Source organism: Vanellus vanellus (assembly GCF_965231255.1).
Source record: "Vanellus vanellus genome assembly, chromosome: 1".
Taxonomy (NCBI): domain Eukaryota; kingdom Metazoa; phylum Chordata; class Aves; order Charadriiformes; family Charadriidae; genus Vanellus; species Vanellus vanellus.
This window is the reverse complement of record NC_138905.1, coordinates 158,282,940-158,300,738: the sequence shown is the minus strand read 5'-3', so window position 1 is coordinate 158,300,738 and position 17,799 is coordinate 158,282,940. Positions and strand designations below refer to the sequence as shown.

Below are 17,799 nucleotides of genomic sequence, written 5' to 3'. Positions count from 1 at the left end.
AGGAAAAAACAAAAAAAGAAGGAAAAGAAAAAGGAAACAAGATTAAACACAGTTAATTAAATTTGCTTTTAACATGAGCTTTCTGTTCATACAATTTGGGAATAACAGAGGAGTAGAATAATTTTAATTGCAAATCTGTTAACATAAGCATGTAATTTGTAGCTGCATAGTTCAATATGAATCTTTAAAAGGCCAAAACTCTGTTTTTGAACAAAACAAAGGAAAAAAAAAACAAATGAACCCAAGCAGCTTCTGAAGGACTACATAAATAAATTGTCATTAAGGGTTAATAATAAAAAATGCAATTGTCAAAATTATTTAATTTATTTTTCACTTGTATGAGTGAAATTTTTTTTTCAGTATTTCCTCCTGTATTTATAATCCTGTGTAAGTTTTTGCATATTCAAACCCTGAATGAAGCTTGTTAGATTTCAGAAAAAAGAAAGGTCTATCAAATCAAAGCTCAAAGCTTTGGCTCAACATGACTTTTGCATAGAGCTGCAGCTAATTATTTGACCAACCACTTGCACAAACCTTAGGAACATTTCAATCTTTCAGCTGTTCACATGCGTATTTATCTTATCCATGTGAGTTTATATGTACTCAAAGCGACCTTGGGCTTTCCAAATCCTCCTTGAAGTCAGTGGAAGGACTTGCACTGAAACTGGCAGGTTTCGATCCATGGCGTTAATCTTAGTTTCATCTAAATGAAAGCATGAGTCCCATTGAATTCAGTGGACCTGTGGACTAGTGATGGACACAAAACTGATGGGAGAACATCTCTCTGTGAATGAAAAAATAAATCCTTTTCTTTTCCATATGTGTAGCAAATATAAAGTAGGAGAGTTTTACATCTTATGAAATGCATTTAATTTTTCAGAGGGCTACTAAGGCAAAAATATATCCTAGGACAGACTGGTGACTCTGTCAGAGAAAGGGAAAGGTGGAGAGAAGGAATGGGAGAAAGAAAAGACAGGGTTTTTTTCTTCTGTCTTTATTTTTACTAGTCTCCTCCAAAACCCACAAAAACTAGTGACTATTTTTCCCATTGTTCACAGGCCTGATATCTTCCAACAGATGTAGCTGCTCTGCTTTCTTTTCAGAGTTTTCTTAGAAAGCTGGTTAATAGCTGACGATAGTTATCCACCACTACCACATAGGAACTTGGTCCTGTAAAGTGCTAGGTGCTCTTCACCATCAAATGAAATAACTAGAACTGAGCACACTTGGTTGAAATCCTGTATTCCCTGTGCAAATTATAGTAAATGTTGTCAAAAATTAGGTAAAACTTCCAGGTTATTTACTGCTTAATATATAATCTGCCAACGTTCCTCAGAGGAGGAAAACAACATCTCTCTTCCACATGTGTGTAGTAATCAGACCTTGCATATTTTTACTAGGCCAACTAATAGTTCATTAATTTGTGTTCACTGGAGCAATACCAGAAAAGGAACAGATAAAAATGCTTATTTTTCTTTCTTATTCAATAAAGAGTAGCCTGCTGATTAGAGAGGACTGATGTCCATTCACAGCAAACTCAGTCACTGCATTCTAGCTGGTATAGGGTTATCATTTCATCCTCCATCCATATTTCATGTGAAAAAGCTGGTGTAGGAGCCTAAGTCTAGTAAAAAACTTCAGAAATGTGAATCCCTGGTGGATATAGATACTTCCTGGATGCTCAGAGAATGACTCTGAGGGGGCAGGGCTAAAATCGTAGAATCATAGAATCGTAAAATCATAGAATTGTCTAGGTTGGAAGGGACCTTGAAGATCATCAAGTCCAACCATAAACCTCACACTGTCAAAACCACCACTAAACCGTGTCCCTAAGCACCACGACTACCCGTCTTTTGAATACCTCCAGGGATGGCCACTCCACCACTTTCCTGGTCAGCCTCTTCCAATGCTTGACAACCTTTTCTGTGAAGAACTTTTTCTTAATATCTATCCTAAACCTACCCTGGCATAACTTGAGGCCGTTTCCTCTTGTCCTATCGCTTGTTACTAGTGAGAAGAAGTAAATAAGACTATCCTGTTCAGTGTAGATCACTGGTGTAGATGACACCTTCTTAAGTAAATTGTCTTTTTATATCACCAACTCCTATTTGCGTATTACATTTCATTCAGCTTAATTCAGAGGCATATATTCACCACTTATAGGATACACAAATGTTTGGTGCTGCAATGCTCAGTGTTGTCATGACTAAAGATACATTAAAATAAATTTTGCAGCAGTGTATGAAGACACTATTTCTCTCTGCTGTCTGCTTTATCCCTCTGACAGAAAGTATCCCTCTTCTTTCTTTAATGCCGCCCCCTGCTAAAGACTCGATGGAAAGGTATGTGTGCCTGTGTTACAGATGTCCCAGTTAGCAATCTAGTCTTCACCAGATGCCCCTCATTTTGCACTGGAGTGGGACATCGCGTCTTCTCTTCGGCTTATCCTACTCCGGGACAGTAAACCCTGGCAAAATCATACAGGTAGTAGCTGGGAGGGGTAATGTCTGAACTGCCACAGAGAGATTTGACAGCGATTCATTGCCAAACCTCTTATCCTTTATGCTGAGATAGTCCTTGGTGTGAGAATACCAAAAGGGTTTGAAGACATACACAGCTGGTAAAATCTTCACCCTTACTCAGAGGGCTGTTTACAAACCACGCCTATCATTTTTATCCTATTTCAGTTGTGTGGGGAGTTCAGCGCACGTATTGCATTTAAACCACACTAGGGGTGGTTTTTGGCCTTTGTGGTGGGGCCTGACTGAGGCTGAAGGTGTGAGCAGAGCAACCACAGTCCCCTCTGAAGAGGAAACTGAGTCACTTTGTGTATGTTCAAGAGATGGACGTAGCATTAGGAGAATGAGAGAGTCTAGAGATTGGACTGAACTGCTGAAGCATAGTCAGCACTTTGAATGCAGGTTCTACCTTAGGACACACGACTGAGACCTCCTGTGCTACTGACACCCGCTGGAGCTGCTGGGATGAGGCCTGCACTGGGAACTTTCTGCAAAAGTCAAGGATTTGAATGGAAATTTTAGAAGAATAGTATCTAAGCTTATAAGAGTCAGGATGGTAGAATGAATAACCAAATATGCCCCTTACCCCCAAAATTTTTTACTTTTCTTATTACAAAATATATTTCTGCTGCCAAAATTCTACCTGGAAATTCACACTCCATAGTAAGGAATATAAATACAGTAATTTTGCCATATTTATTTTATAGGTCTTATCCTTTGGTATTTTTGCTCTACAGTATGCTTTATTTGTCATAATTGTGGAGAGCATTTATTTATCTCTCTCTTTCAAAACAGAATTATTTCTATATAGATCTACACCTACATATGCATCTTTTTTTTTTTTTTTCACATCTCTTATATTTTAAAGAAATATAGCTTGTTTCTCAGAAGTATTTTCCAAGTTGGCCCAGCTCTATTTTTTTTTTTTAGTTTCATCACTCACAGTAGTTCTCTTTCCCTACTTCCCCCTCAAGGGACAGATCAAGCTTGGTAACATTTGAAAAAATGCTGAAAAATACTGGAAAACTTAGAGGTGTTCAGTAAATGTGATTGCTCAGAGTTGTTGCAGAACACGTTGGCAAAGTAAATCCCGCAATTTAGATGGTATGTGCCCCAGTCCTATTTGCCATCCAAAAATCTAGTTTTAGTGGCAAATATCATATTCAGAACTGAATATACTATTTTCCCAAGCTTTTCTAAAATAATGCTGTTTTGTGACAGCTGCTGACAGATGACAGCCTCTTTTTACCTCAGAAAGGCTATTTCTTTTCCTCTCTGCAATGACGAGGTTTCTGTTAGTTTGTCCTCCACGTTCCTAGCTAAATTTTGAAACCACTCCGTCACCAGACTCATATAATAGTAGACAGCAATACTAAACCAGAACCAATCACCATTAATATGCCATTGTTAGCCTCTTGTTAAGACTCAGCTGGCAAGGGCTGAAGCCAATGATCCCCTGTTGATGAACTATGCCCACGAGCAATTCCTGAGTAAAGACTACGGGACAACAAATCGAGACCTAAGTACTACAGCGAATTTTTTGTGGGTGCGTGCCTGTACCTGCATCGAGGCCCACTGAAGTCAGCATGACTGTGCCCAGCTCAAAGCCTGCCTGCGTAGGGCTCGTCGCGGGGCTGTGGCACTGACGAGATACACAGTGAAAGCTGCAGTAAGGACCTGGCTCCTCCACCGACCCCTTGCTTAGGTGACTGTTTATATGTATCTTGACATTTCCTGTGAGAAATTTCTTTCGCTTTCCTTAAAGCCACCTCTGCTCTGCAAACGAGTTTTGCTTGTGCTTTGGATAGTCACTTAAGACAGGTTTCACTGTGTAAATTTGTGTGCGTGTACATAAGGTGTCTTCAGCTCTCACGATAAGCAGGTATCTTCTGTGCAGAGAGGCAATGCTTACAAAAAGGACATTCATTATCATAAGAAATACAGAGAGAGCAGAAGACAATGTCCTTTTCCCTCACTTTTTAATTGAAGAGTATAACTATATAAGCTGAGAGCCACATCACATGCCAGATGAAACCTGCCATCTCTGCTGTTTGAGATAAAGCTTTTGGTTTTTCTCCTTTAATCACTTAGAATAACATTATTTTTAACCCTCAAGAAGGAATTTCTTGAAAGTCTCTGTTTGGTTTCTATCTATTGTTCCACAGATTCTTTGGCAGCTGATGGCTTCGTTTCATCATTTATAGAACTAAAACTTCATTCTAATGTTTTGTTGGTTTTTGTCTTTAAATTATGGCGTGCAGAAGGACAGCCTTCACCTGCTATATTTTCAAAAAAAAAAAAAAGATACTGTCTCTTTAATGAAAGGAAAGCGTCAATATAATGTATTACCAAATGCAAATGCAATAAGGAATAACATATAGCTCTGGTTATGTTATATGACATTTGGCTTAGCAGTATTAACATATTGCACAAAATCTGGATTTTCCCTATCGCAGAAAATAAGACAATAAAAGACATGGGAAATTTCTCTCTTCCATATGACCATAAAATAAATATTGTTCTATTTTTTCTTTTTCTTCTCATCAGTCATTTGCAGAAATATTTTAGTATTACTTCTTTGTTAAGCCAGCTCTTTATCATGTATGTATTAGGCATACAGTACAAGGAGAAATGGAACAAGATGGCAGTTATAGCAGTGGCAAGATGCAAATTTATTCTGGCAAAAAAGTAATATGTGCACAATATCAAGCATGCTTAAATTTGTGCCAGGAAAACTATTACGAATGAGGAATGGATGGAATGGAATTTTGCATCATACATGATTACGTGTTGCTTAACTTCATAAAAGAGTCTTTGTCTACTCCTGATGTCCCACGTGCCACCAAGAGAAGCTGCATACCACACTGCTGGAGTGAGAATGGCAACAGATACCCCAGCGGTAGTCACCTCTGCAACGTGACTCTTTGATTCAAAAATTAAAGAAATAGACCTCAAAAAGATGACAGAGAAAATTCACAGACCATTGAACTTCAGGCACTGACTCCAGGTGGGGAGAGGGGGAGGAATTTATTACATCTTCTACTCGTGTAATAATTGAAAGTCTGTCATTGTTTTCTGCTTCATTTTGCCCAAGTTTAATTTTGCTACTTTATGCATGTGATGGTGTTGTCACTGTTTTTTCCTCATGTCTCTCTCATATTGTGTGACACGTGACTGAGTGTAGCCAAGCAGTGGAGGAGTCATATATTTCACTGACACCACTTGAAAACGTTTTTATAGAAAAATAAGGGATGAAGGATGAAGAAGAGCAGGAAAGAAGAAAGAAAATGCCTTAAAGATAGCTCTCTACATTAATTCACCATGAGGCAAACCAGAAATAATAACTCTTCTTCATGTGCCAATTCAACTGGGATGAACCAGACTTGCAACTGTATTGGTACAGTGTAAAAATAGATGACAGTGAGTAATGGCGTGAACAAAAAACTATGAGGAACATCACAGAAACGGATGTTGGATGGCCTTTGCACAGCAGAGGTAGATAAAGGTTATAACAAACTGTTTACTGACCATGTACACTTACTAGAATTAAGAGGTCAGTTGAACAAGAGCTCACCTAGTAAGAGCTTTCTCGGTAGCGTGACTCATCAGCTGTTGTACAGTACCAGAGCACTGCCCAGTTATTGCTCCATCACTTTTCAATAACATCTCTGTCCTTTCGAAAGTCTACATTCTACCATTAGTTAAGGCTTTTTCATTTGCATTTCTACATTTTCCCCCACTTTTTGCATCAATTCAGTATAATTAATACATGTGCCTCTAACGGAAAATAAAATAACTAAAAAGCACCATGTTTTATTGAACAAAATATAGCATGTGCAAGGAAGGGAGGGGAGGAATTATAGAAACAAACCAGTGCTGAAGAATTTCGCATTAGCTGGTGCTTTTTGTTGTTGTCATATTTGCACAGATCATTTTAGGCTCCTCAGTCCAGGTTGTAGTAAAACACTATCAAAACAAATATTCTTGCAAAATATTTGAGCTTTCGCAGCTTAACATGTGCATCTTGAACTGCTTAAGCAGCGTGGTTATCTTCTTTTTGTTTTTCTCCAGAATTTAACAGAACATAAAGTGTATACAAAAAACACATTATGCACCAGTGATTAAATGTTCTTACAACATTAATATTTATCAAGGGGTATTTCATAGCTAGAAAGTAGGTAACTATATTTTATTTCCTAAGAGAACATTTCCTATAGTTTTCCTTCATCTCCCAGCTACACAGCAAACATCTCTAAAGTGCACTTCCCAAGTGTAGTTAGAGAATAGGAAGGAATGTAAAGTTTTTAAAAACAGCCCTTATTAACTTTTCCTTCCATTGATTCTACTGTAAACTCTAAAAAGCCTTTTTAAAAAGCAAATTCTCATACACTCAGCAGGTGAAATGTTCCCACAAAAATAAAAGTAAACAAATTAAACCCACCCCAAACAATGAAAAATCAGCAATCAGATTACAATCTTTTCTCTTGACTACTCATATCCTAGTATATCTTTACTGTTTTTATTGCACATTTATGAAAATGTTTGTCCTATATAGTTAAAACAAAATAATTTCTTTTTCTGTGCTAACACATTCTTGTGCACCCTTAATAACTAGAGTAACTTTCAACAACACGTAGGTACTAGAAAAACAATGGAATCAAAACCCAAGAGATACTTTGTATTACAGATGCTCAAAGGCTTCTAGTGTAATTTTGTTTAGACAAAAACACTTGGATTTTGGAAGCTCTTTGCTCCCATTCCTTATGGAAAGCTGCTGGTTGTGTGACAGCAGGAGAACTCAAAACGTAATTCACAATGAATGCCGATCCTTCACCTCCAATATGAAGGCTTCCCAACTACTCAACTTGCTGAGCATAACTGGTTTTACATAGCATATCTAAAAAAGGCTGCTCCTGTTCAACTGACCAGTGAGAAAGGACTGGACTTCTTCAAAACGGGTATTGGAGCAACAGTTTGTTATGTATTTCTTTACATTTTTTAACTGTCCGATCCCACCTTGTAAGGAGAGCACTTGTTCGTTCAGCTAAAAGGAACCCCCTTCATGCTCCTTTTTGGGTTTGCTCAGTCAACTGGTTTGTGCAACAGTGGCAGAGGCACACTGGAATTGTGTACCCATTCATTGTGATTACACAGACAGAAGCAAATGTACGTTGTCTGCGACGGGGGATGGGAGGGGAAAGGAGATGAATGGTTCCCATGGGTAAGAGGACAGTTAGGTTTGTTTGGGTATTTTTTGTGGTTGCTTTTTTTTTCTTTTTTTTTTTTTTAATTTTGTTTTGTGTTCTTTTTGTGTTTTTTTTTCTTTTTTTTTTTTTTGTTGTTTTTTTTTTGATTTATTTTTTTGCTATGTCATGGAATCATAGCAGTCATTCCTCTAATAGAAACTGACAGGACAGAAAAGACAGAACTATCAGATGAACACACACAATGACTAGAAATATATTGACAGAGAAAAGACTTAATTTAGCTTTGAGAAACCGTCCCAAAAATAAAATCCTGTATTAACAAGTGCAAAAAACAAACAAAAAGAAACTCCAAACATTAAAACACAGTGTATAAAATGGTGTGAGAAATTTAAGTCACCATACAGCCTTTTAGTCAATAAAAAGCTGTGTTCACGTGTCCTTGTTGTTTGGGTAGTGGCCCATTCTTTTCATTTTACCCAAAAGGTCATTCAAGAAGACATCTGAGGGTAGATCACTCAGTCCTTGCTATTTTTGACTGTAGTCATTTGGGCCTGTTGTGTTTCTACGGTATAAGATGAATCCTGTCTTTTATTCCTCATTGGTTGAATTATCTTCCAAAGTTGTTATGCTTCCAAAGCCCAGTCCTGTTGAGTTCTGTGCTGCTGAGACTGTAAGTACTGTATGTAAGAGAATTAATACAAGAACACACAGTTTAAGTCTGCTGTTACACAGTCTTGATGCTGATGAAACTGTGAGCGATGTCCTGTGACAAATTGTTGAGCCACTTGTTTTTATAGTCCCTTTGGATTGGTGATCTGATAATAGTCCCCATCTGACATCACAGCATTCTGGTTCTGCATTGGTTGGATAGTTTTCATAGAGCCCTGTAGGGTAAACACAATAAAAAATAAACATCAGGCACAAAAAGATTGGCCACAGTTGGTAGGTCAAAGGAACAGTCAATAGTTTAGTCTAAGCCATCAAATCCACCTCTTTGGGTTAGCCTGAGGCCCTCAAAACACTTGCATTTTATGTAATTAGAGCTGTTGAAGGGATATGCACCGTCTAACAGGAACCAGCATCAAAAGATCATTCAACAGAAGTATGACACTGAGCATGGCTGTGTAAAGAAACGGCGCTAAAAAATAATTATTGATTTTTGAATGATAAGGATATTTTAATTCTTTGGTTTGGGGAATAAATATTAAATAACAAATAATTGATAGACTGACAATATTGGCAATATTGATTGTCAAACCAACACAGATCCAACAGCTTCACAGGAACAGCTCCCAAACAGAACTGTTCAGAGTCCACTTGGTTACCCTGCCTCAGAAGAATTCTCCAGCTGGGATGTTCTCTTTGGCATATCCCAGAGGTGGGAACAATCTTTCCATGCCATGCAATAATTAGATCTCTTGATATTTCTGACTATACAGCTAGGCTATTTCTGTCTTTAGAACTTTACTAAGTTACTCAGCCTGATCTGATTATCAATTCTCAAACAGTTAAAGGAATACTGTCTTTTCCAAAAGACACAACTGTCTTTTTGGAAATTGTTAATACCATCTGCACTACTATATAGGAGACTAACACAGTCAGTGTGTTCTGTTTACTTCTCACTTATCTTCTTTTCTGGTAAATTAGAAGAATCTAATTTAGCCTGCTTAACTAATGGTCAAATGCAAGACTGTCTAACACGATGGACCTTTTCTCCATTTAAACTTATCTTGGAATAAATTTTGCAGTAAATAATTACTCGATGGTAGTGCTAGGTTTTACTAGAAAAAAAGCCTCTCTGTGTTGAAATATTAAGGAGTTTGAAAGCTAGCTGCTTTCAGCTGCTTTCAGCTAATTTCAGCTAATAATCGCTATAATTTATAAATTAACTTTGCTTCTTGGAACAAAAATTATATTTTGTCTAAAGTATCACAGAAATTACATTACTTTCAAAAAGCAACGCCTAGAAGTTTAGGTGTGATATTCTTAGCTTCAGACACCAGACTACTAATATTTTGTAAATAAGAAACAAGCTGCTTTCTTGTAAAGAAAAGCAGCACACCTTAAAATAAGATAAAGCCGAACGCTTTCGTTCCTACTTCTGTAATATTGATCTGCAACTAGACAAAAAGTGTATTAGGTATGCTGAGCATGTTAAAATGCAGATTAAACCTAGACTGGCACTTTTTTACATAATTGACATAACAGTCTACTGTGTTATATATGAGTCCAAGTAAAGTTGCATCTATTTTGGGGTTCAAACAAGTTTTTAAAGATACAGGAATGAGAACAGCTTGATTGATTTTGTGTAAAGTCAGGGTTTATTCTGTGGGAAATCTGGCCATTTTTGCACCTATGCAGTGAGATACTTAAAGCAGCATACCAACGCTTGAAATTTATTTATTCTCTCTCAGATCATCACCGAATGCCCTTCATGTTTTTTAAGAAACCCTGTTGCATTTTGAAACTTGTGCACAGTTGTTTATTGCGAGTATAATAAAGTAATCTTATTGCTAACACCATATTTTCTGAGACCCAACTCTTGGTGTTTGTGTGCACAAGTGTGTTTTTAAATATGGTAACAGACAGGAAGTGCCTCCCAAAGCAGGTAATTACACGATCTGTTCTGTGACTGCAGTAGCTCAAACTATTAGTGGTAATTGAAAAGACACAGATAATGGTTAATGCTTTGATCCAGCTGAGGCTTGTTTACTATTCAAACTGTATTCCCTGCCTTTCCTGTTATAGGAAAACCCAGACTGCCTTTGAAATCAAAGCCTACGTATACAACTTGGCAATCAAAAGGTATTTAAATAGTTCATATGCACTTACTGAATTATAAATAAATTGAAGGCAACCCCACATTCAAAGCCGCATTGAGCTTGTTCCTTGATGCAAAATTACATTTCCTCTTTATTTCAATTCAGCAATTGAATTTAGGTTTTGAATTTCCAGTTACATATTTAATAATCAATTAACTACAGAAAAACTATTCATATGACAATTGCTGAGCATTTAGATAAATTCAGTCAGAGCTTTTGTACCGAAGTAGTAAAACTTCACAACTGTGCTTCACCACGTACTCATTTGTAGCCATCAATATCAGGTTTGGCCCCTTGGATCTAATCAGTCTCCTCAGTCAGACGGTTACAAACCCATGACTTATCAGAAACCCTGGAAAGCTGGCTACATCAGCCTTGGAAAAACATGGAGAAAAAACCTTATTTGGTTCTTTTAAGAAAATATTTTATATGCACATAGAGTTCATTATAAGGATACCTGTACCCACCAAATCACCAAGGTTTCTCTCTTCCTCTTCTGTCATTATAGTTCAGTTTGTAGACATGATTACTCTCTATTACTTAGAAATTTGGTAAGTATATTTCTGAGACTAATTTACCAACTGTTACTGGCTCAAAATCTACTTTGGTTTTCACTTTTCACTTCAAATTCTCAGCTCTGAATCTCCATTTCCCAACTTTTCCCAGCACTCAGCTATATCTCATCAGCAGAAATCTTAGTCCATATGGAGGTTGTTGGACCTTGATCTTAATCAAGCATCTAGAATTTGCCAGGGTACTTTTTGGTATCTCACCATTCTCCAGAATGCTATTGCTCACGGAGGTTATGTAAAAGCTTTCTCTTTGCTTTGTAACCAGCTACTTTTTTCACATGCAGATAACATTTTGATGATCAGCACAGCAGTTATATCTGTAGGGAGCGTGTTACTAATGCTGATGCAAGAATTAAGGCTAATCATTTGACTGAGATTATGTTAATGGAGACATGACTGTAGATAAATCCCATGTATCCTGCTCAGCTGAATCATACCGAAAGAAAAAGGAGTGACAGCATGAGCATCATATTCACTTTGTGCAGAAACGGCTTTGAGGGAAAAAACAGCAAAGCGCAAATATGTTCTTATACAAGAATTAAAATCTCAAAGACTGTCTATGGATGCATGGTCTGCTGATCAGCTAGATCACCAGCTCACTCAGAGAATGCAGTGGTTTCTGCCTGAGCACTTGCACTTCTTTCGCACAGGAACCAGCATTCAAAAGAGGTGGTTGCATGTCCACATCTCACCCCAACGCTGTCAGGATGTGTCATGCTTGTAGCTGAATCTGTGTCTGTAGCAGTTGGTCTGGCTTGGCCCACTTGGTTTCTTTGCTACAGAAAGAACTATGAAGCCATAGTATTCCATACCTTCCAGTCACCGTCAAAGGAAATGGGTCTGATTGAGATATTTGCTGTCATCATTGAATAAGTGCTTTGGAAAGCCACAGAAATAAACCGGATATTTTGTAATATTTTTTTTTTTTCTTCATTTTCTTTCTGCATAAATCTAAACTGTGGTCCTTTTTAACATAGACTTCTGTTTTGTTTTGTTTTTTTTTTTTTGTTTTTTTTTTTTTTTTTTAAGAGGCATACCAAGCTTCTTGTGCTTGAAGAAAAGACTGTGAACTAGAACAAAACCCCGTAAGTTGATGTAGTATACCAGAAGTTTTGAATGCTCCATTTTATTGTGCAGCACAAAGTAAATAATGTCTGCCAAGAGTGATCCATCCAGCAGTGACATCATTGTACCAGTAAATGCCAACACTCTGCATGACATTTCTCTTTCTGAGATTTCAGTATTAACATTTTCCAACTACAGAAGGCAAGAGAACACATTAGATATTATATGACTAGATTTCACTGCTTACATCTGATCTGGAAGCCAGCTCTCTTTGATCTCACGCAGATGGTCCTCTCAGTTTCGAAATTGCTGTGTCTGTGACACATTCTGATGCTTCTGTTTAGGCATGTATTTTATACCCTTCACATTATTAAAGTAATAAAATTAAGTGTAGAAGAAGGCTTAAAGATGAATAAATTATTCTTTAGTCAAACAGATTATTCTTAAACTGGTAAATAAGTCTGTTCAGCTCTTTTGAAAAGGCTAATTTCCATTTCAGACTCCGTTCCAAATGTTGGATGAGATCTGCATTGCTGTGTTTTAATTTTGTTTTACCGCTATATGATGGTGACTATTTCAGATAGTTACCTCTGGAACATTTTCCTTTGTGTGTGTGTCCACATTCAAGAAATATTAATTGTGTTTCTTCACCATGCATGGATTTTTTTTTTCCCTAAAATATGTACAGGACCAATTTCCTCCTGTCAGTGTAAAGCAGTGTGGTCCCTGTAAAACTGTCTGAGCTGCTGCAAGTCAGAAAAATAAGCAAATAAGTGACTCTCAAGGCTATACAATGAACCTTTTCAGCTCTGCTATGTTGAGATACAGTGTGTGAGATAACTTTATTCTAATGAGCATTTGGCTTTCCCCACCGCCGTCCTCTAGTTTTGTTTCTATTATGTACACTTTTTGATTAAAAGGAATTACTACTTTGATATGATAAGAAAGAAATTTGTCATGCATATCTAAGTACTGTGTTGCCATAGAAAGTTCAGGAATATCAATTGGTTAATTGCCTGGTTTGTTTTTATAGGAGAAGAACATTTGCGGCTAATAAACCTATTATAATATGGGATTGCATTCATGGGAAAGCCCCAATATTCCAGACTAGAATAACATTAGATTCAAAAAGAAGAACTATTTAATTGTCAGATTCTGCTGCAAAATCATGTCAAATTTTCCTTGTAAGCAGATCCATAGCTAGTAAAGATTTAAAACATGCTTGTCAAACATAAATGGGATTTGTCGTGCTATCTGAGTTAGCTTAATATTTTGATATTTTAGGACCTAATAAGACGTGTAGGCAGGATGTAAATGACACATCATTATGAGTTATTTTAAGAGTAAAAATTTGGATCAAGGATATATATTTTTTGGACTTTGCCAAGAACAACATAAAGGGGGTTGAATTTAGAGATTTTCTCTTCTTGAATTGTTCTATAAAGAAAAGATAGATTGTGATGCCTTCTATATCTCACATTTTCTCAAGGAAATTGCTTTTCAAATTGCACTGAAATGAGGGCATCTGTTTTGAAACAGACACTTTATAGCTAAACCTGCTGGTGAACCCCAGACATACATCTGCTCCTTGAGAAGAAGCTGCAATTAAAAGAATTGTTCCAAATACCTTTGTTGAGCTTTGTTAGTCAGCAAACCCTTCCTACAGATTGGTAAGGATTCTCTGTAATAATTCTCACTACATCCTTAGAAATATTAGTGCGTGCTATGAAGCATGACTGACCGTTTCCTTTCTGCCGAATACTCTTCTTTAAAGGAGGAGGAGCTTCTCGGGAAGTGCTCCTTTGAATGGATCACATAAGCATTTGTTAGTGATATTTGCCAAAAATTGATGTATGGGAGAATATTCATGCTATACATTCCAAGCAACTGAGTTGTTAAATGGAACACATAAAATTAGAAGCCCGAATTAATATGAACTAAATGGAAAGATATAAGTGATTCAAAGCACCTGAATCACCTGTCCTCTCACCTCTTCTCTCCCCTTACTTTCTTCTGCATTTGAAGGTATCAGAAGTCTGTTCAGCAAAGGAGAGCAGACAAATTTGATTCTCCTCTTGGTGGCAGTAGACTCATTGTGATGACACTGCACTTAGGAAATAACAGGTTGCCATGCTGGTTTTGGAAAAAGCTAAGGCAACACGTCTGCCTTATAGCTGCTCACTGTGTTCCCTTCCTTTCCTTCAAGGAGGAACTCACATGATCTGTTAAATTCCATGACATCTATTGTACGAATAAAGAGTGTGAGCACGTGGCTGGGATTTCCTGCCTGGTATTTGCTGCTGGGTGATGGCCCTGTTATGCCACAGGGCACAAAGACACTGTAATCTTAGTCAGTACAAAGAAAGCCCTTAGCAACACAGGTAACCCTTATTCTGCACTGTAACATGTTCCAGGCTTGGCACATGGACAGAAGTTTTGAGACTGTTCTCCCAGCAGCCAGAATAGGCTATGTCTGTATTAACGAACAATTTTGGGCAAAAGGAGGGTTTTTATTTATTTATTTATTTATTTATTATTTGTATAATGAAACAGCTGGTGCTGAGTATCTCATGTCAACCGTGAATACTCTCGAGGGGTTTTTACCTCACTCTAGCTCTAGTCTGATTCTGTAGACCAAAGGTGCATTAGTGGTTGGGATGTGCTATGTATGGTCCTGTAGCACATCTTCTAGTTTAGTTTAATCCAAAGGAACCCAGTTTGTATCCTTCAAGAACTCTCCCCTGTGCAAATCAAACAGCAAGGAGTATGAACAGAAGATTTGCTTCAAAAGTATACTCCTGAACTGGATTGCTAATGCGGATGCAACTGCAGCATCGGTGTTATCGGTGGCATATCCTGGCTGCTCAGGGAAGGGCCATATGTGCAGAGGAGAGGTGATCCCTTCTCCCTCCCTTCGGGTATCTCTGCTGCTCATTTGGTGGAAACCGAGCTCTCATGTTTTTTGGGGTTGAGCAAACTGAAGGCCTGAATGGACAGTTTTGGCTGTGAAGAAAATATTTATGGCCCCTGCATCCTCTCTCTCTGCTTTGGGACATGGCAGCAAGCCAGAAGAAGTTCATGGGCTGGACCAGTCCCCAGGCCAGCTGTTGGACCGCATTACATAGGGAGGCACAGGCAAAGCAGGTGTTGTGAAGTATTACCAGTCTCTTCCCCGTGCTCTGTACATAGACTCATACATCTTTCAGCTCTCATTTCACACCGTATGAAAGAGCATGTATGAAAGAAATCTTCTACATCTTCCATTCACACTGGGAAAAAAAAAGGAAAAGATGACTACATCTATGAAAGAATACAGTCCGACTGGTATGCACACTGTTTTCATAGGAGTCACAATTGAAGATCTTTACCTAGAACTGTGCATGGGACTTATTCATGGTAATCTGCTTTGTGTGTGTATGTGTGCCTAAACGCTACTATTATTTCCCTTAAATAAGATTCTGTTTTGCATGGTCAATTCTAGACATCTGAACTGCAGAAAGAAACCTTAGATGAAACCACTGGAAACTTTAGTTATATGGATATAAACTTCAAAGGTCTAAACTGAAAGCAACCCTTCAAATTTTGATGAATATGAAAAACAGTGCGTACCAGAACAGAGCCTGATGGAAAGATGGACTTCTATTTCCTAGAAGAAAGGGGGGACAGGGGAACACAAAATTCTTTCTAGCTAACCACAAGTTTCCATAATCAGAACCACACTGTGATTCTGATTGTTTTGATTAATTTCCCAAGTACTTTATTTTGCACTGCAGTTGTCCCACATCCTCACATGCTTTTCTATAAAAGGCAAGTTCCATTGATACACTACTAGTGTAACATCCCCTCTCCTTTTCCCACTATCTGCTTTCATTGGAGGTAATCAAGTAAGATATCCTCAGGCTAGAAGACTTCTTATTCATTATACCAGTCCTTCAGGAGTATCCAAGAAGTCATTATAAACTACAACTTTTTTTTACTTTGATGGTGTCAAAGGACTGCAAGAGAGCAAGTACACCACCACCATGTGTGATTCTTAGCCACAATTATGGCTCCAGCCTGCCCCCTGTGATGACACTACTTATAGCAATATTTACTTTTTTAAAGCATTTTAAAAAACACCTATTAAGGAATTCTAAGACAACAACGACTGAAAATTTTCTTGGTCTCTTTTCTCATCACATGGACTTCCTGAGGAAGGATCAAACCTCTGTTATTGCTTTTTACAGCCTCCAGTACTTTTTCTTTTTACAGCCTCCAACCTCAAGAAAATCCTGCCCTGAAAGAAAAAAACCAAACATGTGGGTTCCCTGCCCCACTGCTTCCAGCAGTGTCTCCATGACCCTTCTCATCACTGCGGCAGGATGGGGATGGTGAGGGGAGGCGGCAGCTCAGTAGCACCATGGCAGCTCCCAGTGCTGTGGGTGACATGGAGCCACCCCAGCCTCTTATCTAGCTGCAATTGGAAAACAGTATGTAATATTTATATATACATCCTGCACTCTGTGCTGTAGCCAACATGAAATAAAAACTCCTTTTCCTGTCAGTTGCCTTCCATGGTGTATTGAAATGTTTTATAGAAATCAGTCCTCTGTCTTTCCATTAGCTTAAATCTCTACTGAACCTTTGAAGAAATAGTCTGTTACCAGGGAGAGAAGGAAGGAAAACCCTTATTGTAAAACTATTGCTTCTAAAACCTTATTAAAGAAAATCAGAAATCACAAGTTCTTGACGTTTCTCAGAGATAAATCATCCTATAAGCAGAGGGGCTCCTTTTTTTTCTCCAGACAATATTTTATAATTAACAGTGTTTCTTAGCTAGCCAGCTACTCTTACATTAGTTTAATGGAGGAAAAAATATCATACTGACATTACTTAATTCAGTTTCTGCTGGATTTCTCTGAAAATGTAAGTTTGTTTTTTTTTTTTTTTTTTTTTTTTTAAAAGGACCTGTAGCATTTCTCTCCGTGGGATACCATCAGAGCCAGGAGCAGCAGAGATACTCAAACCTAATCCAAATGAGTGATGGGCTATGACAAATTACTGTTCACGAGGCATTCTTGAACATAAAGTTTGCTCCTGCTGTGTTTCCTGTAGCAGAGCTCAATGGTGACCAGCTTCACAGTGAACTTAGGTTGAACGGAGACGCTAGACAACCAGCTATAACACCTAAATATCGAAAAGAAATACCTTTGACCTGACTCATCTGTTTCACCCATGCCAGAAATCCCAGAACACGTCTGCCAGACAGGAGCTCACAGAAAGTGCAGCAGGAGAAGAGGTCCCTCAAGACATGGGCATACTGCTTTCAGTTGCTTTTTGGCAAAAGGAGTTCAAGGTAACTGTCAAGCCACAAGCTATGCTGAGGTACAGCGTTTCATCTGCTGTTGAACTCGCTGTACTTTGCATTAAATAATTCTGGTTTTGCTAAGCTGCAGGGAAGTGTTATTCTTTAGTCCCACAGCAGATACCAGTCTAATTTCTCATTGTTTAGTGTCAGGAAGTGCTCTTACAGTGAGTTGCTGATTAATAAGAAGGAGGCAATGGGCTGTATTCCAGACAAAGTTTGAATTGCAGCCTTGTACCTCTCCTCAGCATCTTCTCTGGCACCCAACTG

The 17,799-nt window shown here is 38.0% G+C and overlaps 1 protein-coding gene across 1 annotated transcript in view; it reads right to left on the bottom strand.

Annotated features, from left to right (window-relative positions):
- Nucleotides 1-8,314: 8,314 nt before the first annotated feature.
- The window catches only part of NALF1 (NALCN channel auxiliary factor 1), a gene marked incomplete at its 3' end in the record, with an annotated part of 501,503 nt that continues 492,018 nt past the window's right edge, over nt 8,315-17,799 (bottom strand). The window contains exon 3 of the mRNA XM_082499320.1: nt 8,315-8,610. Coding sequence (XP_082355446.1) covers nt 8,315-8,610 — 296 coding nt within the window. The remainder of the gene's footprint in view (nt 8,611-17,799) is intronic.